Here is a 27,267-nt window from a genome sequence, read left to right as displayed (position 1 = left end):
TTCTTTCTGGAAACTTCATTCCTAACTGTGAGCACAAGGAACAGTGCCCCAAGCTACAAGTCTCACATCAGCTTCTGTTGTACAGAGCTAGTCTCAGTGCCCTGGTAAAGTAATGTGCATGCGTTTAACCCAAACAAACGTTCAAGGGAAATGTTGAGGGGTAGAGACATGTTCTTCATGGCAAGAAGTGTAAGTAGATGTGTGCCTACATTTGACATCACAGTTGTGCTAGCTGCGTTCTCTATTTACATGGCCACTTGCAGTAACTGTGTGTGCAGTTGTGGTACCTGCACAATTACGTAGAGACTGAAAATACTACTCACTGAAAATGACATACATGATTATTTTACTTCTAATATGTAAAATTAAATGTACAGAAAGTGCTATAAATTTAATGTGTTTATGTGTTTAAAAACTTCCATACAGAAGTCCACGTATACACATGAAGGAAAGTGCAGCAGTCTGCAGTGAAGCAGACAGCAGTGTAAATTTGGATTCTGCATGCAAAATGATTATGAGCTCTGTGGTGCTATGTGGAATTGAATCAGATACAATCCATCAATCAAAGTCATAGTGAACAGATTTCCTTATTGCCTCAGTGCAGACTAGGAGTCCTGATTCATGTAAGGAGGTTGGTTTGGAGGTTTACCCAGTAGTTCACAGTTTATAATCATAAAATGAAACTCCCTGTAGGATTTCCAGGACATTCTCATGCTGGGTAACTGCATTTAGGGATTTGGAATGCCCTGAAATTTAAGGCAATACTTAATGATTTGATTAATTCAACGTTCTGAGTCACTGAATAATTGCACTCCAAGAGCAACCATGACAACTAAAAAGGGATCTTTACAAAAATAAAGTGAAACCTGTATTCCATGCCTATCAGATTTTATTGATCTACCTGTGGACTGTCCTGCATGGAGAAGATTACTTGAGGAGTTATTCATATGGGGGTTTTCTGCCCCGATTTCTCAGAGACATCCCACAGGTAATTGCTGGGAATTTGCTCACTGCCTTGAAGGCTCTCTCAAGTATGTCCTTCAAGGTTCTGTTCTGTCATCCCTTCTATTCAGAGCATAGGTGAGGCCATTCAGGAAAGACCTGAGACACTTTCGGTTGCACCGCCATAATGTAGATGATAACAAGCTTTTAACCTCATTTTCTCAAACCCTTGTAACACAGTACTTTCTCCTTGCCAGAGAGAGCTGAGGCTTGAACAGGAGTGAGTTGGTTGAAGCTCACCCAGATAAGATGGAAGTGATGCTGGTAGAGAGGAGGAAGCATTTGGAGCTGGTGGTTGGGACAGTATCTGCCCCAGTTGTTGAGAGGGTTTTACCACCCTCACCATGGAGGTTTGCATTCTGGATCACTAAACCAGCACATGAGAACTAGATTCTATTTAATAATGGGGCGCCATTGTGAGATGTTCTTTTACAACAAAACCAAGTGGCTTTTACCATTAATAGTTGTATATGCATTCAAGAGTAAGAACATACATGGTTGCCATCCTCTGCTCCTGTTAGAATTAATTTTGAATCTTATACATGACATCCTCAGTGATCTGATGATGCCCTCCTTCCTCATGCTGTTCACCCACACATCCCCATCTGGCAAATATTTTACCATATTTGTCCTTCTTGTCACCAAGTGCATCAACTGTGCCATCTGGACTGAGGCGTATGAAACCACGGGTGAGCCTGCTGTAGAACTGAAGAGTGTTGCTTTTCTGAAACTTCCATCTTTCAGCAGCCCACTAGTTATATTTTTAAAAGAAGGAAGAAAAGAGCCCTTATGAGAAGATACGGGAAGAAAACGTCACATACAGAAAAACTATTGACCTGATTTTCCCCAGAACAGATTTTGTATACTGTCAAATCAATTTTTGAAAAGAGAAAAAGTCTTTACGTTTTCCACTCTCTTGAGTTCCAGCTCTTGCCCTGCAGAGATAGAGAGAATGTGATCAGTTTACACAGTATTCTGGCCATTCTTTGACACAGTCACAGTGACAGGGGACTCTCTTCTGCATTGTTTTATGCTTACTTGCGGAGAAGGTAGTAGTGTCAGTGACATTTAGTTCTCTTACAATTTTACCATCCTCTTCCCCTTGATCTAGCCACCTTTGGAGAAAAACAGAACCCATTCTGATTATATTGTTTTGATCTCAAACCCAGCAATATTTTTGTCACAATATTTACACATTACATTTTAATATTTTGTGCACTGAGGCCCTGAACCAGCAAAGCACTTAAGCATGTGCTTAACTTTAAGCAGGTGAAAGTTTCCATTGACTTCAGTGGGACTGCTCACTTTTTTAAAGCTATATGTGTGCTTAAGTGCTTTTTCTTGATCAGGGCCTAGAGGCCCAAGCCAGCCTGACTACCTGGGGATCTCAACTAGTGATCCAATGTTAGGGATCAGGAATAGCAGATCCACTGACCACACTGTCTGCCCCCAAAAGGCTACTTCAGGGAGCCAAGCTTTAACAGACTCCTAAAATCATCTCTCATGACGCAAATTTCTTGCAGGTAACACAATCCTCCCCACCCCCAACCTGTACAGGTGTAAACTGCACCATTAAAAGTAAAAGAGGCTTTATTCTCTTCTCACTTACACTGCATAAATTAGAGCTAACTCAGTTAAAATCAAAGGAGCTGAATCATTGTAAAAGTGATGTCAGTGAGAGGTGTATCAAGCCCTTCAACCACACACAGGATTTTTATGTCCCTGAATTATTTATGAAGCTAGCATTGTATTTCAAGCTCTCTCTGTAGCAGTTCATCTCACCTACAATACGGAATCAAAATTAGGTCACGCTAAGAGGAGGTGCTGTATCAGATGGGCAGAAAGCCCACACGCACACATAAATCAATTTCAGGGTGCACATCATTCACTCAAAGCTGTCTTGGGCACTTATTTATTCACTTGTAGAAGTGAAGGAAGGACACAGAATTGAGCTGCCATTGGCAAGTTGTAGCTGGATTCATACATGACTGGACTTTACTAATTCCTAATATTTCTACTGATTTTTATTAATATCACTTTCCATAAGCTATTTGTGAATTAACTGATAGTAAATAAAATTAGAAACAAGCATGGGAGTAGCAGATTCAGAACAGAGAAGCAGCAGGGAAATTGGGATTGCTTCAAGTTCTGCTGCTGCTCAGTGACAGGTTTGGGGTGGACCGGGGAAGGACCAGCTGCTCAGATACATCTCAGTGATAGCCATATCATGAGAACCTAAAGCCTGATCCCGAGTCCACTGAAGTAAATGCCAAAGCTCCTATTGATATTGTCAATGGTGCAGAATTACCCTTAGAGAGAGAGCAACCCACCTAACTGAAAAGTGTTGCCTTGGATATAGGGAGAGGTGGATCAGCTGATGTCAGATCCAAAATGTCAGATGAGGGGATGTGCCAGCCAGCAGCTGCTGAATGTTGTAGCAGGTGTGGGGTGCAGAAGCCTTATACAGAATGTTTCAATGCTCAGTCAATTGTTAAATGTATCACGGGTGGGAAGTGACCAGACATTGTTACCATCTTATGACTGTTTGTTAGAGTATGTAAAAGGAGCTGGATCATCAATTCGATTCTCAGGGGACAAGCACTTCACAAATCACCCCTGACTGGAGAAGGCACGAACAACTAGTTGTTATTACAATATAACCCATTTGAAAACGCCACCAACCTGTGACAAGGAAAAGAATAATCCAGGTCTGTGACAGGATCCTTGACTACAATCTTCTTCAGAAACCATCCATTTCCTATGAACAAAATAAAAACAAAAAACATCCTAAAATGAAAATTTACTCTGTGTGTGTATGTGTGCATGCGCACACGCGCACACACACACACACACACACACACACTCATATATTTGGCCAGATTCTGATTTAAGTTACACCAGCTTAAATCAAGGCAAACTTCACTGAATTCAGAGAGCTATATCAATGTCAAACCAGTTTAAGTCAGATCAGAATCAGATCCAGTAACTTTAAACACAAATGAATATAATATTAGCACTGTGCAAGGAGTCACTCCCTGATATATAGTAGTGCTCATCATTTTCCTGTAATTATGTTAGGGTCCTTGTCAGGGTTGAATGCTTTCAGAGCAAACCCTCATGAGCCTGCATGTGTACTGCTCCTAGCTCCCACTCAGACTCTTGCAGGCAATTACCAGACCACATACTCCCTTCCTGAGGGGTCTGGTTTATTATTTCCACAAAGTGTAACTCACCATTTTAGTCACTCAAGTTCATGTGCTCTCTGGATCCATATAACTGTCCTGGCAGGTTTTTCTTGCCCCTGTTCAGGAGCTTCTTCCCTCCATCACCCCAAGTCTCATTCTTGGAGCTGGGTTGTAGTTCAAAGAGTCACTCCCTCAAGAGAGGAGTCCCCCAGCCAGCTCTCCTTCTTGGAGCTGGGGTTGTAACTTAGGACCTGTAGGTCCTTAGCCAGCTTCTACTTCAGCTGGCCCCTTTTCCCCAATGAGTCCTTGGGTTCAGCAGGCAGGCCTTCTCCTGCTATTAAGGAGGAGCTGCTCCCCTTTCTAAAGCACATCTCAGTTGTCTGGGAGAAAGTGGACCTTTGCCCCACCTGTTCTACTAGACTCCTGGTCCTGAATCCTTAAAGAAACAGTAACTGAATTTCCTTTCAAACACTACTTATACCCAAGACCACTTCCTCTTGACGAATATCTCCTAGGTCCTTGCAAACCAGACCTCCCAAAATCTTAAAGGGCCCTTCCACATGGCAGAGGTAGGCTGAACCCAGGCACCACTACCCTTAGGGGGACAGACCTGCTCATCACAGTACAAGCTATTGTAAGGAAAGAAAGATTCACTTCAAAAACTCTCCATTTATAGTCACATATTTGAGAAATACCATAGGGTTAAAAGTGGATTGTTGCAGGCTAGCACGGCCCCTTATCCCTCTCATTTAAAGCATTTAATGTATGTATTTGAGAAGACATTTTCTGAGTCTTTTTAATTCTTTAATATTTTGGTCAAATTATCAATAAAGCTGAACATATCCATATTTTGGATACAATTTGGCAATAACACTGCCTCCAATTTTTTAAAACATTATCATTGCCAACAAAGGTACAATCCATTCCCGGCAAGTCCATGGCATAAAATGGTGCAATATTCCCTTGATGAGTACGCATTGTGAGAGACAGTGTAACTCCATGGAATATTTCAGAAGTCCAGGAAGCTGACAGTTTAATCATTAACCAATCTGAGAGGCCCACACTGCCAGCAATTCTAAGGGGTTATATTGACTGGCTCAAAGCAGAGTGAAGAAAATTGATTGTTTGACACTACTGATCTTGGCACATGGCTGTTTCATCATTGCCAAACTCCATAACAGAGACCCATGTTATAATGTGCAGAAACGTCAGAAGATAGCAGGCCTCTGCCTGAGAGATGCTACTGCAGAGGAAGAGTTGATGACAATGGAGTTCATGCGAAAATGGAGATTTTTTTAAGATACAGTCAAACCTGCATGAGCAACCATCCAAATGATTAATTAAAAAAATCAATTGCTTAGAGGAAGTGGGTCTTCCAATGAAAGTGGATTAAGACTGCAAGACTGTATTCAGTAGATCTGGAGACACTTCCTTTGTCTCCCACACATTTGTTCAACTTGTCTACTTAGATTGCAAATTCTCTACGGCAGGGAATGTCTCATGATGTTTCTGTACAAGGCTTAACACAATGGGGCCCTGATTTAGTCTGTGATTTCTAGGCATTAGTGTAATACAAATAGATAAAACAAATAATAATAATAATAATTAATAATCATAATGGTGTGGTCTCTTAAGACACGAGGTTGCATAATAAAGACTGCCACTGAAAAACCTATAGCAGGTTGTCTGGAGGAATGGAAAACTCAAGGATTTTCCCCACATAGGGTTTTTCTTGAGCCATTTTCCCTTCTAACCCTGTGGTTCTTAGGGATTTATCCTTAGGAAAAGGAATTGCTGGGAGGCTACTTTCTTGTGGTCTCACTTCCATTTAACAGCCTGGTTCAATAACAACTATGTAACCATTAACTGGGTCCTTTCTCAGCAGCTTAGAAGAGGCCACAGAAGGGATCCAGAGCAAAATATCACAGCTCTCAGTCATGATTTTCCTGAATTTCCGTGTGAAAATCTGGGAGCAAAGAGGGAATAGTACTGTGGAAAGAGACATCTCATCTAACCTGCTCCACCCCTTCCTCCCTCAGGAGGTCACCACGCTCTCTACTTGCTGAGTTCCAATCCAGGGGCATATGTGCAAGGCTAATGAACAAGAGAAACTGACAGAAGTGCCACTTCTCTCCTTCCATATGAGAGGGGTTGGGATATCCTCCACAAGTGGATTAATGTGGGATGATCTAGCAATGAGTGACACCTTGTACACATTGGAAGGCTGAGTAGAGGGATGGGAGACAGGGAGGGTAACTGTATTACTGCCTGTATCTAAAATATCAAGACAGAATAAATTGACACCTCTACTAGACACTGTGGCACAGACTATCTTGCATTGATCTGCTACAGTGTCTGGTATTCAGGGTCAAATAAATCCAAGTCTTGGGATCATAGGCAATTTGGTTCATAGCCTATATTTCCATAAACTGTGTGTGTACAGTACCTAGCACAATGGCCCTCAAATCCCTGGTTGGGACTGTCAGGCACTACTGCAATTGAAATAATAATGATGCTAATAAATTTCATTTACAGCGATAGTCCATCTCCAGTAGACATACAGATTATAGCCTGTACAATGAAATATTCAAAGTGCAGAAAAGACAAACAAATTCAATTTTTCAAATGACAGAACTATAATGTTCAGTACTCTTTATTTAAAAGTAACTTTTTAATACAATTATTTGGACTATCATAGAGGTTAAGGATGATTATTTGGAATTTGTGAAGGTACCAAAATGTAACTTATTCATTTTAACGTCTGGTATTCTTGGAACCCTTTGCCTCCCCCTATAAAATACCTTGGTCACATTATTTCATATGAATATTTTACAAATACTGTAATTTCACAGAAAGCTGCGGTCAGTATTCAGTTGCTATATGTAGAGATTTCTCACCTGATCCAAGTCCATTATGTCCTATAACAATCTTGTACAAATTTCCAAGGTGCACAGCTTCAAGTAGGAAGAGGTCAGTCTGCAAACCAGCCAAGAAAAGTGCAATTAAATCTCTAAAAGAACTCCCCATCCAATGGGACCCATAAAACCTATGGTATAAAACTATGAAACTCTTCTATGAAGTATGAGCATCCCGATATGATCTATGAAAAAATGTATGATAATATCAAAGCAGACAAGCAAAGCTGGTTTTCAGGACAAACAATTATAACTAAAGAGCTAATCCTTATCACTTTGCTTATGTGTGTTAGTCCTATTCAAATCAATGCAATTACTAGAGTGAGGATAGCAGAAACTAGCCCAAAGTTTAGTGAACAAAACAATCACAAATTGTAACATAATTTAATATCAGAATATAGTAAAATATGTATTTTACTGAAGTTATTTCTTCTCTCAATATATATTATTTAAATAATTAAGACATTTTAAAAAACAGTATGCACTTTACCTACACAATAATTATTATGGATTATAATTTTCCCCCAAATGTCAATGCAAATGTTTAAAATATAATTTTGGCTTAATTGTGCAGGTTTTCTATGAACTTTGCAGTCTAGCAGTGATCTTTGCTAGTGTAAGTCCCACCTTGGCCTGTAACAGCCTCAGATCTTACAAGGTAGAGATCTAGAAAGGACAGACAAATGGATCTGGAAGTATGCTTCTTGTCACTCACTTGTCCTTTTAGAAATTTCCTAGGATTCTTCGACCTAAGTAGCTGTCTGGAGCCAGTGTCGCCTTCTTCCCCATGAATGGAAATATAGACATCAGCTTCTGTTCCAGCATTCCACAGCTCTCCTGTTGTGACGTGCATCTCATATACAGTCACTGACAGTAAAAGACGACAGGTTTTTTACATTACAAACACTACTATAGTTATAGCAATAACCAGTTGTAAAGCAGGCTGACTATACATCCAAATACATCTGTATCAAGGATCAGCTATCATGTACTTTTCATTTCATAAAAAATTCCATTTAATATTAAGTAAAATGACACACAAACTTGTTTTAATTTTGTGTGCATGCTGTTTACCGCAGGTTGGTATTCCTAGAGGTGAATGCAAATTGAAAATCAGCTCTAAATGCACAACAGTATATTTTTCTCCTACAGCACCACTTACAGTCATTATTAAGCAGAAAAGTAAACAAAATAAATCCAAGATTAGCATCAAGATAAGCAGTCAGACCACGAATATTCCAGACAGCAGCCATCAACACGATGAAGTTTAACAAAGACAAATGCAAAGTGCTCCACTTAGGAAGAAAAAATCAGTTTCACACATACAAAATGGGAAGAGACTGTCTAGGAAGGAGTATGGCAGAAAGGGATCTAGGGGTTATGGTGGACCACAAGCTAAATATGAGTCAACAGTGTGATGCTGTTGCAAAAAAAAGCAAATGTGATTCTGGGATGCATTAACAGGTGTGTTGTAAACAAGACACGAGAAGTCATTCTTCCACTCTACTCTGCACTGGTTAGGCCTCAACTGGAGTATTGTGTCCAGTTCTGGGCACCGCATTTCAGGAAAGATGTGGAGAAATTGGAGAGGGTCCAGAGAAGAGCAACAAGAATGATTAAAGTTCTTGAGAACATGACCTATGAAGGAAGGCTGAAAGAATTGGGTTTGTTTAGTTTGGAAAAGAGAAGACTGAGAGGGGACATGATAGCAGTTTTCAGGTATCTAAAAGGGTGTCATCAGGAGGAGGGAGAAAACTTGTTCACCTTAGCCTCTAAGGATAGAACAAGAAGCAATGGGCTTAAATTGCAGCAAGGGAGGTTTAGGTTGGACATTAGGAAAAAGTTCCTAACTGTCAGGGTGGTTAAACACTGGAATAAATTGCATTGGGAGGTTGTAGAATCTCCATCTCTGGAGATATTTAAGAGTAGGTTAGATAAATGTCTATCAGGGATGGTCTAGACAGTATTTGGTCCTGCCATGAGGGCAGGGGACTGGACTTGATGACCTCTCAAGGTCCCTTCCAGTCCTAGAATCTATGAATCTATGAACCCTTTAAAAGCACTGGTTAAAAAATAAATTCTAGCACCATTGTCTCCACCTTATGGCATCAAAGAATACTTGCCTGCTTTAATATTTCGGTGCTTCAGGCAATAATAATAGTAGATTATTCCTTTATTGCATTTGATGGGGAATCTTCTTTAATCACTTTGTAAATTTGGAAGGGAAGGGAAGGGCTATAAATGAAAACTGTAACACCTTTGAGTGTTTAACACAAAATATGTAATATGACATAAAATAAAATTCCCAGGCAAAATACTATTAAACTGTAGTTAAGAATGGGAATAGTAATTTATGGGTTACATTTATGCAGCTGTAAATCTGAAGAAAAAAGGCAGAGATGTTAAAAAAACAGATAACTCAAAATTAAGATTAAATATAAAAGAAAAGAAAACAGCTGGAAGTATAGAATTACATTGTTCAGACATCCAAAACAACTTTAACTCTGTCCTCTAGGTACTGCCATCTTCCCTTCTTTGTTTTATTTTTAGATCAAGAACTTTATCTATCGACTTTGGGCAGTCGGCAGCCTATGGTTGATAGCATTTTAAATTAGGACAATAATTGCCCCTCAACATGCCACCTTTGGAACTCCTGGTCCTCCATGTCACCCATCTCCCACTTCCCCAGTCTACATCTGGAGTCAGCAGCAGGTCCACTTAAATTTATGAACATTTTAAAGTATTCTTTAGCTTTGCTCCACACACCCATGAAAACAGCTCTGTACGAGTGTGGTCTATGCAGCATCCACAGGTAACAGAAAAGGAAAGAAAATAGCAGTTATATTAGTCAAACACATGACATATTTACAAAAATGCAATTCCCATGATATTCCTGGTAGTGTTTGTGGTTTGTACGTGATGGCATCATGATAGTTACATATGTTTTTTTGTTTCCTGATCTTTTTTATAAGTAAAAAAATAAACAAAAAAACCTTGTGAGGTTTATTCACCATTGTTTGAGTTTCCAGGTGGAAAGTAAACAGGGCTTCCCTTATCTGTAAAACCTCAATGAGACAACCCTAAGTCTAAAGGACTTTTGAAATTCAAGACATTTGATCAAAGACATTGCAGGTCACCTCCCTGTTACATCTCCAGCTTAGGAGTTGTGCATGCCCAGCCTTCATAAGGAAAAAGACCAGAGAAAAGCATTGCAGCTGTCAAACAGTAATAGGTAATGGATAAAAAACAATCAATTGAATTCTACGGGTGGCAGTCTGTGACTTGAATTGCCTGATACATTATTTCACCTACCTGGAAGAACAGGCTGGCCCCGTCGCAAAAGAGGAAGCTCCCGACAGATTTCACCATCATCCTGGTCCTGAGCCAGCCATCGGTGGGCAGGGAGAGAAAACTGTTCTCCTGTGTAAAGGTTCTGCAATTGCACCTATAATAGCAATGACAATTATCATTTGTTTAAGCCACTTAGACTCCAATCCTGAAGTTGGTTCTGCTGGGGCAGATCTCTCAGCCTCTGCCAAGTCCTACTAGCATCAGTGGGGCTCCACATAGATGCAGGGGTCTGTGCTAGCAGATGTTATTTCAACATCTGGAATTAAGATGAAGGGCCAGATCCTGGCTCTTGCTCTGGTCCGTTTGCAGCTCTGGTGCCATAAGGGAGCCATGAAGGCCTCCCTGGGGGATAGTCCCAGTGCAGAAGTGGTGCAAGAATGTCATAGGCAGTCCTATACTACCCTCCTATGCAGCCTCTGATATAGAGCCGTAATAAGGAAGGGGCACCAGGAGTGGAGGGAAAGCAATCAGTGTTTTGTGCTCTGACTATTCTGAGCTGCAGATCCTCCCAAAGGCAGCTGGCCAAGGCTACCGTATATTAGAGTAGCACCAGCAGCTCAGCATCCCCTGGCCAACCTAAGATTAAGGAAGTGCGAAGGTGACAAAAAGCCACCTCTGCCCACTCTCCTGGGCTGAGCTAACTGCTGCTTCACACGGTTTAGTCTGACATGTCCCTTTAATTGTAATATAAGGGAATCCCAATTATTGGAAAGTCTTACTGATGCCCACTCTTTCAGGGCTGGAATACTATGTTTAAAAGGAAGTAACTGCAAGAGGTTCACCACAAATGCTGGTGAACCAAACTCTCTAATCTTGCTTGAAGAAAACTGGCAAACCCAAAGCCTATTGCTATCTCCTGTGGAAAAACATGTGGGAGGGGAACACTTACTGCACATGAGCGAGGTAGCACCATGCTTGAGAGAGGTGTTTGTAGTCATGAATAGACCTCAAACCATCTTAACGCCGGGAGATCCATAAGGAAAGCCACTGATGTAGGGGTTTATGCATGGAGGGCTAGCACTTCTGTGGGGCTGCCCAGCAGCATAGCTCATTACTGAACATTTGTAGCACAAAAGTAATACAACGTGATCTCTTGATTTCATATCTGCAGGAGAATGCATGGATTTCCCAGGAGATAGTGCTGACCAGTTTGTCTCCCCAGACTACTGCGCTGTTCCCCTCTCCCCAGATTCTGCAGCAGTGAAGGACCATACTGTGTTAACTCTACTGCACAAAATGTGGGGATCTTTGTAGAAGATATTCGGCTCCTTTAGCCCCTCCCGCCAAAGCTGCACAGCAGATGGAATGATTGAGCCCTTGCTGATGGACTGCTGCCTAAAAGCTGTGGTGGTTTCAGGTCTTGATCCAGCCATTTTTATTTCAGATGAACCCAGGTAAGTAGACAAAACAGACTTTGTGAGCCAAGAATCAACAGTGTACACTGAAATGCCATTGATTTTAATTAAGATCTACCAGCTTGCATACGTGGACGCAAGGCGAGGAGGAAAGAAGGAGCCCAAGCTCCTTTTCTTTCCTTTTTTACCTGACTTTAGTTTCTCAATTTAATAGATGCACCACACAGAATGCGGACCTTGCAGGGTCTGTTCACAGAGGCTGGTGGAGGGCCAACATCTGCAGATTCATTTAGTGGGTCAGATTATATGTGACCCAAATAATAATAAGTAAATAATAAATAAATAAGTATATCAATTATCATTCCCTGGATGACAGCTGCTCCCCTCTTCTAGTAATCCCCTGCCCCAAATATAGTTTAAGAAGGGCTGGTGGCCTGCCCACCAACCTTTTTTAGTGTTTGGGTGAATGGTTGCTCTCCTCCATTATGAGCTTCTGCCTTCCACAATCCTTAAAGGGTCTTTTGGCAGACAGGAAACTTCAGATTGTCCAAAAGCCAACAGGAGTTGGGAAACACTTTGACTCTGTCAGCTACTGAGCTAGAAGAAGTATCCCATAGTTCCTAGGGAAGAAGCTAAGGAACCATCTGGACCCCCTGACAACCTAGTAGTTATACAACTTCTCCATCCAGGCATGCAGTTACTAGGGATATGTGGTCAAAGAATGTTGCCCATGCATGGACCTGGCGCACAAGATTGTAACTAGGTTTACTTCAATGGAACTGCAACCATTGGTACCACTTTGAATATGCCCTCAAAAATGAATTATAAGGATAAACTCTTTTCATCTGTAGCTCTCAAAGTGTTAAAGGAGGTTAAGTATTGTTATCCTTAATTTATAGATGAGGAAACTGAGGCACAAAGAGTTGAAATGACTTGCTCGAGGTCACACAGTTGGTGATTGGCAAAGCTGGGAATAGAAAGCAGGTCTCCTTACACCCAGACCTCTGTCCTATTTCCTGGGGCACACTGACCACACCTTGTCTCAGTAAGGGTTGGAAAGAGAACTAGCATACTACCTATGCTACAGACCACACCTGGTATAAACCATGGAAATGCTCAGTCTATAACTTGTAATTTAGAAGGATCATAAATATTCACTGGACATCCTTTCTCCTTAGAAACTGAAAAGGAAACCTTAGCGATATGGCTCTTGCGCTGCTATAAACTCCTCACAAGAACAATCTACAATAAATAGGTTTCTCAGTGATGCAACAAACATCAGTGTCTGACTGAAATACTTTTTTATTTCATTTTGCTCATTTGGGCACAACAATTGTTTTTCAGAAGGTAAAACACTTGCTCAGGGTTCTCACCTCTTCACAGTGCCAAGAGGGGGATTCTCCAGAATTATTGTGTCCTATGCGTATTTTATAGAGCTCTCCTATGTCTCCGGTGTCGATCTATAAAGGAAATAAAGAGATAAATTGCATCTAGCTCCTTAAAAGAAAAATTCCAAAGAACAATTAGTTCAGTAGGTATCACTCGTATGTTACATTCCTGTTTTAAAAACTGTTTCCTGGAGAACAGTAACAATCAGGCATTGTGTTGTGTTTAAAATACAGCGTCTCTTGATACAAAATGGTCTACTTTGATTATCTTGTAAGACTGTGTTTGGAAGAAGATTAGTTCTTGGGAGTGCTGGGTGCATGCTTCCAACTCTAAACTTCAGTGATCTCAATGCACCACCTTTGCATGCAAGTCAGTCAAGCAGCAAAGTGTGAACTGGTGTGCTCTTATCAATAGAGAGATCATCATTTGGGCTTTGAGAACTTACTAACAGGCATCTCTCATCCTCTGAGGTATGAGTTTTCTCATGATTTAGTCCACTCACTGGAACTGCTTTTCTCCCAGCACAGCAGTCTGGACAGCTCATCTTCTGAGTTCACTTACACTGCAGAGATGCATGTGAAGCAAACCGTTGGATGCTAACTCCCCTGGACTTTGTGAAATAAACAATAAAGAACTTCCTGCACAGAGATACACAAGGATAAATGCATTACTTCTCTTCTCTTCCCCTCTGCTTGCATGACAGTCAAACAGAGAAAACCCAAGGCAAGACTAGGCCAGAAGGTGATAAAAAGGTTGTTCACATGACGAAACTCAGATGCAGGAGAGAAATGGCGGCGGGGGGGACAAAGATAGGGAAGAGGAACTGTGTTTGCTTTTGTTGTAAGGCAACCCTAATCCACCTGCTCCCTGGAGCATCGTTGGAGGCATCTTCCAGTGCTTCTGAAGCTCATCAACCACAATAAAACTGTCTCTGGAGCCATCTGGGCTGCTATTGTACTATTGCCATTTTCTTTTTCCTCCAGATCCTCTAGACACACTCGGAGTTCATGTCTATTATGACAGGTTTCAGAGTAGCAGCCGTGTTAGTCTGTATCCGCAAAAGGAACAGGAGTACTTGTGGCACCTTAGAGACTAACAAATTTATTTGAGCAAAAACTTTCGAAAAGTTTATGCTCAAATAAATGTGTTAGTCGCTAAGGTGCCACAAGTGCTCCTGTTCTTTTTTCATGTCTATTATGTTTTTATGCAGATGGTTTTGTGTTAAAATATCCATCATAGATACTTCTATGGTCCCCCATTACTGTACTATTTGAGCATCTCACAGTCTTTAATCACCCCTGAAAGATAGGGAAATATCAGTATTCCCATTTTATAGACAGGGAACTGAGGCAGAGAGAAACTAAGGTCCCGATCCTCAAAGGTGTTTAGGCACCTAACTTCCATCTAAGCCCTACTACTTCATTTCAGCTTTAAGATCTTAAAAATGAACCCAAATGTTTGGCTTCTCTATCCTTTGCAGTTAGTTAGTTAGTTCTATATACAGTAGTTGATATTTCTTAATGAATACACTGAGCTTAATTGGCATTTAAGAAAAACAATTAGGTTTAGCTCTGTATTTAATAGTAGTATTACTTGTTTCCTGGTCTACTGTACAAAAACTGGCAGTCCCTTTTATCACATAGCTTTACACATTTTATGTAATCTGGTAGGCCACTATGGACAATAAAGAAAATATACTGAAAGTTTATTACTTACAGTGAAGATGTCTTCATTGCCCCTCTGAAACAGTTCCCCCTCTTCTCCATACAGAAAGATAGGCCCTGAATTACTGTAATCCCCATACAATGTAATATAAACCTGTGAGCTGGTTCCTGCAGATGGCATATCACTGGTGAGGACAGACACCTTCCATTTGCCAGCTATGAAAACATAAAAGGGCATGCACAATTACCTGAACCCATGATACCCTGGCAAAATTTGTTTCAGTAATCAAAATTCTAAGCTACATAATGCAGACAAATATAAATATAGACATCTGTATATATATGCTATAATAAAGCATCCATTATGTGATTATTTAGTTTGCATGGTTAAGCACTCAAAAAAACCGAAAATGTCAGGTTTCATGCAGATCCTTCGCTGTGCTCCTTTGTGCATATGTAACATGATACAGCCTAATTCATGAACGCACATTCTCAAATAATATGATATATGATATAGCATCACATAGTTCTTTTCTGTGCCCTTTCATACACATGGAGAGCATCTTGTTTTTTCACACAACTTAATTCCATAGTTCCAACTATATCTTTATTGGTTTAGTCTTCTTATAAAAGTTCTTTTCAACCAAAACCACATATTTTAATAACTAAGTCAGCAACCAGGTGCTTGGTATATTTTTGTTTCAGTAAGCAGCACAGCCTTCTCAGAGTATGGCTACATTGCAATCGGAAGCGCAATTGCAGCTTGTGTAAACATACCTGTGCTAGCTTTAATCTAGCTAGTTGGAACAATGATAGCAGTGAAGACACAGTTAAACAGGCTTCTGTGTGAGCTAGTAACATTAGTATGTACCCAGGAGCCCTAGGAGGCTTATACAGCCCCTGTGGAACCTTTTCCATCACTTCTTCACTGATATTTTTAGCCACGCTAGCTAGGTTAAAGTTAGTGTGGGCATGCCAGTCCACGCTGCAACCACAGGTCCATAGGCAGTGTAGAAGTACTCGCAGTGGCAGTCCAAATGATTAAACAGTTAACTATGAAGAAATTTAGGTGAAAACATCAGTAGCGCATAGATGCCAGCAACTGTCCACTATGAACATAGGAACGGCCATACTGGATCCATCTAGCCTAGTATCCTGTCTTCCGACAGTGGCCAGAGACAGGTGCTTCAGAGGGAATGAACGGAACGGGTAATCTTCAAATGCTCCATCCCATGTCACCCATTCCCAGCATCTGGCAAACAGAGGTTAGGGACACTTCAGGGACATTATGACTCTGCTATAGTTAAGCCAGACCACAGTGTGGCCTACCCTCATGAATTTGCTGCAGATAATATGATTTGGCCCCTACTGCAAGACAGCTTGTGATGACGCAAAAGGTTGCAGCCTTCATGTGATTTTTAGAAACAGTGAGCAATACCCCCATGGTGCCCTGTAGCATCATAGAAGCCACACTAAACAGCAAGGCCATGTGTGCAAGACCCAGTTTTTCTGCTGACTGGAAATGAACCGCTGTTGATATTTCTGTGCCCCTCCCAGCTCTTATTTTGGGCCAAGGTTTCATACCTTGGAGGTAATTATTATTCATCACCTTCACAGATAATATAACTGAGAGCTTGCACAAAGCAGAGCTGGAACTGGAACCCATGGGTCTAATATAACTGAGCCCAATCTCAACTACCGGGCTGCACAGTCTTTCAGAAGAAACAAGTCAAATTAGGGGCTTGTGCAATTGACACCAGCACAGTGTGGCTCCATATCCCTATCTAGCAGGTAGAGCACATAGAGAAATGTACAACTCTTCTAATATTTCTGGGATAAGAGAACTGGTTATATAGCTGAAGAGATAAAGGCTCATTTTTTTACATCAAGAGGTCTTGGCTTCACTCCCTACAGGATCCAACAAGGGACATTGTTACATTTAGCTATATTGTCTGTAAACCCTACACCACAATCAGCTCCCAGAATCACAAATAGAAACCAAGGCTCCTGATACCCAGTCTGTCACTGCTGTCTCACAAATACTAGTATAACTTATTGGCAATGTGTGTGTTGTGGCTCCCTATATGGGCTGCTGCACACAGAGGATAAGAGCATGTTTATCCCACACCAGTTGCTCCTATACCTGAAGAAGAAAAAGTTTGTGATGTGGAAAGTTCTGGGGTCAAGCCCTGTTGATGAGCCAGATGGAGGTAGAAAAATATGCAAATTAATGCAAGGATGCTGGAGTAAATGTTGGGATGACTTTATATTGCAAAATGTATTTAAGGGTGAATTTGGATCTTGTGTTAATAGTTGGACTGTTGCTTTTAAAATTATTTGTACTTGATTAATGGGTGCTCCCCTGTAAGATATGGGTGTGGCAAACTGAATATGTGTTGGAGGTCAGGAGCAATGTGTTGGAGATTGTGCCTCTGTGTCCAAAGAGTGGGAGACCCAGCCTAGATTAAATCAGATCTTGATTTCGTAAACTTATCTTTTCAGAAAGCAAGTTGCATTCTCACAGGTGTAATATTAGCACTTATGGGGGACTGGATGCTTCAGTACATTGGTAATGAGCTAGAGAGCATTTCACCTGTAGGTCACCTGTTTGAATTCTGCCCAGATCAGCAGGGGTTAAAAGTGTCCCTGTCTAATGGAAGTCTGGTAGTCTTTTGTATCTGATTTTGGTGAGTCCCCATTTCGGCTCCCACTTCCCAAACTTCACCGTGCTTTGCCTTAGCTTGCAAGCTCTTCATGGCAGGGACTCTCCCTTACTGTGGTTATGTCTACACTTTGACATGGGGCTGTAAGTCTCAGTTTAAGGAGACATACACATGCTAACTCTGACTGAGCTAACACACTAAAAATAGAGTGTAGCCGTGGCAGCGAGTGACTAGCCAACACGTACAGCCCTGTCCAAGGCATTAGACATGTACTTGGAGCGGCTACACACTCACACTGAATGTTTAGCAAACTTGCTTAATCTGAGTGTCTCCTTGAGCTAAAAAGTCACATCCCCAACTCACTGTACAGACATAGTGTGTGTGTCACACATGCATTGCAGATGGTCCGGGGGAGTTCAAAAATCAGAAGACATGCCAAAAACCATATTTTTTAAAAGTCTTATGATTTTTGGGGGGGCTGACTTCTGAATTTTAAATGCTTTGGGCACATGTGAGATTAGTTTACTCTTCTACCTCTTGGTTGAGAGATACTGCAGGTATCACAATTACAGCAGGCCCTTGCATAAGGTGGGAGACATTTGAGTTAGAAGCTACTTGCGCTCTCCCCGCTCACCTTGGGCACCCATGTAAGGGCCAGCCATCTGGCCCCTGGTATGCATAAGAGTGTAATGTAAACTATATGCTTACAAATAAACAGACTCCACTCTGAAAAAAATTATGAGATAATCTGCTTGGGAGGGAGCAGAGGCTGAGGGAAGGGGTGTGTTTGCTAACTCCTTTGTGACAAATCCAATGCAGAATATACACAATTGCTACATCACCTGTTGTTTACTAAATATATGATCTGCACTGGAACAGCTTTGGTTTGTGGTCCTGGGGTTAAATATTTTGTTACATTTGGGGCTGAAGTATGAAAGGGTCTCACTGGCTAGTGGCAAGAGACCTGAGACGATATCAATGTTCATAACTGGCTTTACTTCAGATGAAAGTGTGTAAGAAGATCCCCAGTTACAATCCACAACAGGAGTGAATTTCTCACACAAAATGACGTGGTCATACTGAGATAGATAGATAGATAGATAGATAGAATGTGACCCAATATAACATGGCTTTGCATACAACACAGTAACCCTGGGGCTCCAGCAGCAGGGCTCGGGTGGCTCTTTAAAGGGCCCAGGGCTCCGGCTGCTGCAGGGCAGCCGGAGCCCCGGGCCCTTTAAATTGCCGCCCGAGCCCCACTGCCGAAGCCCCAAGGTAGCAGGGGCAGGGATTCAGCCAGCGGTGATTTAAAAGGCTCAGAGCTCTGGCCTCTGCAGGGAGCCCCGGGCCCTTTAAATCACCATCAGAGCCCTGCTGCCGCTACCTCAGGGCTCCAGCAGCGGGGCTCTGTCGGCACTTTAAAGGGCTCAGAGCTCTGGCTGCTGTGGGGAGTCCCCGGCTCTTTAAATCACTGCTGGAGCCCTGCTGCCTCTAGCCCAATATAACGCAGTTTCACTGATAACACGGTAAGATTTTTTGGCTCCTGAGGACCATGTTATATCAGGGTAGAGCTGTATATATTTTCTGCAGCCATGTGGTAAAATGGTTTAAGTAAAGGGCTAGGTGGAATAGAGGCTCCTAGATTCTACTCCCATCTCTAGTTACTGATTTAGGTGATGTAATGTGTTCATTTTGTGCCTCTATTTAACCATCCATAAACAAAAAGAGGTACAGTAATTCTGTCATGGCTTCCAAGTGATGAGGAGGATTTAGATTCCAGCACTGGTTATTTTCTTGTTTGGACACAAATAAATAGACATAGGCACAGAATAATAGCCTAACTCAGGGGTAGGCAACCTCTGGCACGAGTGCCAAAGGCGGCACGTGAGCTGATTTTCAGTGGCACTCACACTGCCTGTGTTCTGGCCACTGGTCCGGGGGGCTCTGTGTTTTAATTAAATTTTAAATGAAGCTTATTAAACATTTTAAAACCTTATTTACTTTACATACAACAATTGTTTAGTTATATATTATAGACTTACAGAAAGAGACCTTCTAAAAACGTTAAAATATATTACTGGCATGCAAAATCTTAAATTAGAGTGAATAAATGAAGACTCGGCACACCACTGCTGAAAGGTTGCCGACCCCTGGCCTAGCCTATATTTCGACCCCTGGCTTAGCCTATATTTAACTACAGTACGTACATAGTTCCTGGCTTTTGCACTGAGCATGGATGGATGTGGAAGATTAAAAGCATCAGTAAAACTTATTTCTCATAGAACTCCAGAGACTAGTTAAGTGCCAACTCCCCTAGCCATTTTGGTTCACTGCTTCTCTCACTGACAGTGTTCTGATTGTAGTATGAGTCTGTGTATTTATCACACCCACAATCCATTCAATTCTTTAAGAATATGTGCCATGGCTGTCACTCAGAATTATATCATGTAATGGTGGTATCATGCAAAATGACAACTGGCAGGCTGAGACACTAGCAGCTATGTTTTAGGGCACAGAGTTGTATTTTTAAAGTGTGAAGTAATCAGTAAATAATATACATTTTATTCTGTCACACCCTTACCATCTTATACCAAAATACCACAATCTATTTTTAGTCTGTGTGGATGAGACTTACTCTGTTATGTTGTGAAAAAGATGGGTCAGATTTTTAAAGGGATTTAGGTGCCTAAACTGGCAGATAGGCTCCTAAATCCATCATGGTGGTGCCACTGACATTTTAAAAGCTGCAGCTCAGGTACCACCCGAGTCCCTAGGTGCTGAAGACCCCAGGCACCCAAGTTTCCACTGGTCAGCAATTTCAAAGCAGCCTAAGTACCTTGGAGATGGCAGCAGCAAAAGTCAGGCCAAAGCCCTTGAGGTTCCAGAGCAAAATTTTTAAACTAGACAGGGTACTCCTTCTTCTAAGCACACCTAAGACCCAATACTTGTCAGAGCCCATAGCAGGAGGGCTGGATGTAGGCCGCTAATAGGTGGGGTGGCACAGGGAAACACAAGATGAGCTTGAAAGAGGTGTCTTGGGTGACTAGGAGACAGAGAAAAAGAGAGATGTTTTAAACCTGTAGGGCATCAACTAACTAGGGGTGACCTAAATCCAGGAGAAGGTTCACGTCTGAGAATCTCGAGCAGAGGGAAGCACCTACCTCTGGCCTGTCAGCCAGATGCATCAGGTCAGCAACTTAAGTGCCTAAGCCCTTTGCCTCTCCTCAACCTCTCAGCATTTCACTCTTGGTTTGCTTCCATGGCTCCCTGCGCAGCTGGCTGGCGGGCTGGCCTGGGCTACACTAGCGGGGGAGTTCGATCTAAGATACCAACTTCAGCTACGCAAAGTATCTTAGTTCGACTTATCTGGCCGTCCTCACGGCAGTGAGTCAACTGCTGCGGCTCCCCCGTCAACTCCGCTTACTCCTCCTGCCGAGGTGGAGTATGGGCGTCGATTAGCAGATCGATTTATCGTGTCCAGATGAGATGCGATAAATTGATCCTCAATACATCGAACACTACCCGCCGATCCGGCGGGTAGTGTAGACATACTCTAGGGTGCTTAACTATCCCTGTGCGAGCAACACCTAAGTTCTTTTAAAAGCTCTGGCCATCAGTCAATAGAACACTTTGGCACTCAAAAACATCTTCTTCTGTTTTGCAATATTTCAAAGGAAGCACTGCCTTGAGACAATAGGTGTTGTAAACCAATGGTGCAAATGACACACACAAAAATGTTGGGGGAAACCAAGAGTTGTTTTCAGACAGCCTTCAACAGGATAATAGAAATATGGAGGGGGACATATCTCTCTCCCCCTAGTGTTATGCTGCTCCTGTAAACTCCCCTTTATTAAAGAGGTTGTGGTACAATTTGTCTAAATTCCTAATTTAAGTGACTAAACAAATTGTATTTATTCCACAACGGCTGAGTAAATGGGATATGCACTGGGTGTTTTGGAAAACCATTACAGTAATGCTCCTGATGTCCATTGATTGGCTGCAGAGCCATTCCACAGCACTATTGTAAGCTCAGGGTTGCAGTAGCATCTGTGGCTGCTCTGTCTCAATATGTGAAGGGGATTGGCTGGTGACACCACCTAGTTATGAATGCTCTGCTCACAACACATTTGGTACCCTTGCCTGCCTCCATTCCATCTAAATGATTCTCCCCATGCTTCAGTGGATGGACTTTCCCACAGCTCTCAAAGCACTAGCTCTATTTCATACACCTGCATCGCGTCTCCACATACTACTTCACTCTGTGCAACAGAACAACATTTGTTCAACTTTATTTAGGACATTCTGATGCCTTCAGCTTTGGCTGAGGATTTGGCCTTCACCATTAACCCTATTTGGATGCCAGTAGGGGCTTTAACCTCTCCCATGGAGGCTATATCCATGAGATAGCCTCTCTTAATGAATTTATTCTTTTCACAGTTTTGCCAGAATATTCACCTCACAGCAGTGTTCTAGGATTAAGTTATTGGTTTCTAACATGCTTTGAGGTCCATGGTGTAAAGACAGCATAAGTACAAAGTATTGAAATAATGTGTAACGGGACAGAATACGGGAGTTTATAGATTGCTTAAAAATAGAGATCTAAAAATTTCACTCTTGCATGAGATATGCACTTATTACAAGAATTAAAGACTGCAATCTAGCATTCATTAATTTTTTAAATGGATGCAGTTTGCCCCTGAATATCAGCTGAGTTTTCTGAGTACTTTTATATATATGGGCGCCAAAGGCTCAGCTAAATAATTATATTGTCATTATTAAATTACAAAACAAACTTCTGAATAGACACTCAATGTCAGGTTAAACTCCCATCCTTCAAGAACTGTCACAGTTTGAAGACATTAAATGGAGACAGTGCAGAAGAAATCATATCTTCTGAACCCAGGATACACTACAAAGTGGGTTTTTTTTTCATGGTGTATATAGATCCTTATTTGAAAGATCTCATTCAACTAAAAAGGTCAAAAAAGTTCAAGAATAGCCAACAGCACAGCAACAAGAACAGAAACTGCAAGAAAGAAAAGGGAGCAAGAGAAGCAAATAGCAGAATCACATTCTGCAACAATAGAGGAAAATATGGTCCACATTAAAAACTGGTATAATATGCTTTCACCATGTCTGAATTTATCTCAGAGTCTATAAAGTTTGCACTGTTATCAGAAATGTTGTCCTTTCCTGTGGTTGCGTGAGTATGCTCTGATTAAAGCCAACTATATAGCACCCCTCCTTAATCCTGCATGTTGGCCTCATTTATAAGCATTAAGTCAACATAGCTGTACAATGTGCAAGACAGGCTATACACGTGTACCTGACAACTCAGCTTAATTCCGATGATTAAGGTTAAAGCTTTGGCTTCATTAAATAATCCCCTTAATTCTTACAGTGGATTAATATGGTAATTGGACTAATGCCATTTGACGATATCAGTGCTATCAAAGTTAAAGGAAACGTGTTTAAGAATGATATGTTAAGCAATAAAATTGCATTGGCTCCTTTTGACATTCATAAAAGTAATGGAAAACATGTTTTTTTGAACTGGGTATTGGTAATTGACAAAATATAGCAAACCATTCACTGAGAACATGTTCTGTGTTCTCAAACTGAATATACCATTTCTGAGAAATTAGTAATCCTTCATTAGCTATTGATTGTATTACTTATGATTTATATACACAGAACCATCTTACCCATCAGCAGACTGTATCTCCAATTTATCATAATGGGGGGTAGCAGTGAACATTATAGCCCACGATGTGTGGTGGTTTCCTTTCTAGTACCCTATTTTCAGTCACCCAAAACTTTTCAAGCTAACTTTGTCCAGGCACTGGTCTTTGGAAAATATGAGCAAAAGCTCTTCAACCATTTTTCAGAACAAAGGAAGTGAAAACAGTCAACAGCCTTTTTAATACCCAACCATTTCAGCTCTAAGGCAGTTACCCAAAAAAATCACCTTCTGGAACAGGTGGAAAACGTCACCTGTAGAGTTGAAGAAAAGTTAAAAATAATCAAAACCAAAGAATTAGGTTGGAAACCATTGTGCAACCAACCTTAACCAAAGTGATTGCTGCTGTTCCCACTACATTATCGATTGATTGGTAAATGATTATTAAAACACATTGAATTAAAACACTCTCCATGCCTTCATCTCCTGAACCTAGTTTTGCCCACACTTTTGTTGAGCCTTATAAGCTGTTGAAGTTTCTAAGCTCCTAGAAATGGAGTAACATAAAAACTGTCACACCAGTAGTCCATTTAGTCTAGGATCCAGTCTAAGTCTGTGGCCAGTACCAGAGGCTTTGGGGGAAGGTTCAAGAAACTCTTTAATGGACAATTATGGCATAAACTGTCAACCAATTAGTGACTGTCTTGTGCACTGAAGCACAAATGTTTGTATCCATTATTTTTTTATTCTTAATCCTATAAATGTCTAATCTTTTTTTCAATCCTGAGAAGCTGCTCGTATTGATACTGGATATTTTGTTGCAATGAGTTTAACAGATTACAAATACTCCCTGTATAAAAGAAATTTCCATAGCTTTAAATGTGTTTCCTTTCAATTTCCTTAGGTGTTCTATTGTTCTTGTAAGATGAGAAAGGGTGAATAGAAGCATCCTATTCTCAATACCAGTCATTGTTTTGTATATCTCTGTCATGTCCCTTCTTATCTTCACTCTCTTTAAACAAAACAGCCCCATCATTTTCAAACCTCTACTCAGCCCAGCCCTCTCACATTTTCACCACACATCTCTGGGCCTTTTCTATTCCTGCAATTTCTTTTCTAGGCCTTGTCTACACTACAAAGTTAAGTCACTGTACAGCCATCACAGGAATTAGAGCAGTGGTTCCCATTCACACTGTGCTCCTTCTGTCAGTGGTGCGTGTCCTCACCCAGAGCACTTCCACTGACTGAAGTGGGGCACTGTGGAGCATTGACAGCTGGAGCCCTGCAGCCCGGTGCTGACAAGCCTAAGCTGTCAGCCGGGCGCTGGACTCACACCAGGACTCCCCCTTCCCCGGCACTGACAACCCAAGCTGTGAGCCCAGCACCTGGCTGATAGCTCAGATGGTCAGTGCTCAGGAAGTGTGGCCTAGCTCTATGAGCCCGGCGCCCAGGGCTGTCAGCACCAGGGTGGGGAGGGACCCAGCTATGAGCCCCATGTGTGGGGTTGACAGCCAACAGTTGATGTAAGCAACATAGTGTCTACACAGACACTACGTTGCCCTAACTACATCATCCAAAGCACTACGATTCTTGCAGAGGTGGAGTTATTAGGTCGGTGAAGTGGGTGACTTACGTTGGTGGGAGCACCGTTGTAGCATAGGCACTTACATATTTAGGTTGACGTAAGCTGCCTTATGTTAACCTAACTCTGTAGTGTAGATCAAGCCTAACATAGGCTGACCAGAAGTGAATATGGTGTGCTGGATGAGGGTGCAGTATCAATTTATATTAGGGCTGTCAATTAATCGCAGTTAACTCATGCGATTAACTCAAAAAAATTAATCGCAATTTTAAAAAGTACTCATTATTAATAACAGTTTTAATTGTATTGCTAAACAATAGAATACCAATTGAAATTTAGTAAATATTTTTGGATGTTTTTCTATATTTTCCAATAAATTAATTTCAATTACAACACAGAATATCAAGTGTACAGTGCTCACTTTATATTCAGAGGGGTAGCCGTGTTAGTCTGGATCTGTAAAAGCAGCAAAGAATCCTGTGGCACCTTATAGACTAACAGACGTTTTGGAGCATGAGCTTTTGTGGGTGAATACCCACTTCCTCAGATGCATGTATTCACCCACGAAAGCTCATGCTCCAAAATGTCTGTTAGTCTATAAGGTGCCACAGGATTCTTTGCTGCTTTCACTTTATATTGTTATTTTTGCTTACAAATATTTGCACTGTAAAAAATGATAAAAGAAATAGTATTTTTCAATTCACCTCATACAAGTACTGTAATGCAATCTCTTTATCGTGAAAGTGCAACTTACAAATGCAGATTTTTTTTGTCACATCATTGCACTCAAAAATACAACAAATATTAATATTTATATAAATATATAAATATTAATGTTAAAAAATATGAGTTAATGAAATTTGTGAATGAACACCTTGGGGAAGACTTGTATGTCTCCTGCTCTGTGTTACCCACATTCTGCCATATATTTCATGTTATAGCAGTCTCAGACGATGACCCAGCACATGTTTGTTTCAAGAACATGTTCACTGCAGATTTGACATAACGCAAAGAAGGTACCAATGTGAGATTTCTAAAGATAGCTACAGCACTCGACCCAAGGTTTAAGAATCTCAAGTGCCTTCCAAAATCTGAGAGGGATGAGGTGTGGAGCATGCTCTCAGAAGTCTTAAAAGAGCAACACTCCGATGCAGAAACTACAGAACCCGAAGCACCAAAAAAACAAACCAAAAAAGACAAAAAACAACCTTCTCCTAGTGGCATCTGATTCAGATGATGAAAATGAATGTGTGTCAGTTCACACTGTTTGGATAGTTATCAAGCACAACTCATCATCAGCATGGATGCGTGTCCTCTGAAATGGTGGATGAAGCATGAAGGGACATATGAATCTTTAGCACATCCGGCACGTAAATATCTTGCGACACTAGCTACAACAATGCCATGTGAACACCTGTTCTCACTTTCAGGTGACATTGTAAACAAGACACGGACAGCATTATCTCCCGTAAATGTAAAAAAACTTGTTTGTCTGAGCGATTGGCTGAACAAGAAGTAGGACTGAGTGGACTTGTAGGCTCTAAAGTTTTACATTGTTTTATTTTTGAGTGCAGTAATATTTTTTACATAAACCTACATTTGTAAGTTCAACTTTCAAGACAAAGAGATTGCACTACAGTACTTGTATGAGGTGAATTGAAAAATATTACTTTTGGTTTTTTTACAGTGTAATTATTTGTAATAAAAAACAAATATAAAATTAGCACTGTACACTTTGTATTCCATGTTGAAATTGAAATCAATATATTTGAAAATGTAGAAAACACCCAAAAATATTTAAATAAATGCTATTCTATTATTGTTTAAAATCGCAATTAATCACGTGATTAATTGCTATTAATTTTTTAATCGCTTGGCAGCCCTAATTTATATACAGACATTACAATATTTTCTGTATTATTTTCTATCCCATCCTTCACATATTTCATTTGCTGTTTGATTGCCACTTCACATTGAGTAGAATGTTCTCTGAGACATCCACAATGACTCTCCAGTTCTTTGTCAGTTATTTTACAGAGCCAAGCAATACATATGAGTAGTTCAAATTATTCCTAGCAGTCTGCTGCAATTTAGAATCATAGAATCATGGGGTTTGAAGGGACTACAAGGGCCTCTAATCTAATCTCCTGCTAAAATAAAGGATTTGTTGTGTCTAAACCATCCAGGACAGATGGCCATCCAGCCTCCTTCTGAAACCTCCAGTGAAGGAGCTTCCACGACTTCCCTAGGCAGTCTGTTCCATTATCCTACTGTTCTTAGTTAGGAAGTTTTTCCTGACATTTAATCTAAATCTGCTATGCTGTAATTTGAACACATTGCCTTTTGTCCTGCCCTCTGTGGCAAGAGAAAACAATATTTCTCTGTCTTTTTACGGCAGCCTTTCAAGTATCATGTCCTCCCTTAAGCTCTTCTTTTCTAAACTAAACATACCCAGTTCCCTCAGCCTTTGCTCATATTGCT

At 41.0% G+C, this 27,267-nt stretch overlaps 1 protein-coding gene across 7 annotated transcripts in view; it reads right to left on the bottom strand.

Moving 5' to 3' along the window:
* The window catches only part of RP1 (RP1 axonemal microtubule associated), a 320,592-nt gene that overhangs the window by 241,649 nt on the left and 51,676 nt on the right, over positions 1–27,267 (bottom strand). For all 7 annotated transcript variants that reach the window (XM_050938879.1, XM_050938878.1, XM_050938875.1 and 4 more), the window contains exons 4-12: positions 14,914–15,077; positions 13,182–13,268; positions 10,415–10,547; positions 7,818–7,969; positions 7,085–7,163; positions 3,685–3,760; positions 2,041–2,117; positions 1,906–1,937; positions 1,624–1,753 (exon numbers count right to left, since the gene is read on the bottom strand). In XM_050938879.1, coding sequence (XP_050794836.1) covers positions 1,624–1,753; positions 1,906–1,937; positions 2,041–2,117; positions 3,685–3,760; positions 7,085–7,163; positions 7,818–7,969; positions 10,415–10,547; positions 13,182–13,268; positions 14,914–15,077 — 930 coding nt within the window. The remainder of the gene's footprint in view (positions 1–1,623; positions 1,754–1,905; positions 1,938–2,040; positions 2,118–3,684; positions 3,761–7,084; positions 7,164–7,817; positions 7,970–10,414; positions 10,548–13,181; positions 13,269–14,913; positions 15,078–27,267) is intronic.

This window comes from Gopherus flavomarginatus, chromosome 2, assembly GCF_025201925.1.
Source record: "Gopherus flavomarginatus isolate rGopFla2 chromosome 2, rGopFla2.mat.asm, whole genome shotgun sequence".
Classification (NCBI taxonomy): Eukaryota; Metazoa; Chordata; order Testudines; family Testudinidae; genus Gopherus; species Gopherus flavomarginatus.
The sequence above is the reverse complement of the archived record's forward strand: the minus strand, read 5'-3'. Positions and strand labels throughout refer to the sequence as shown.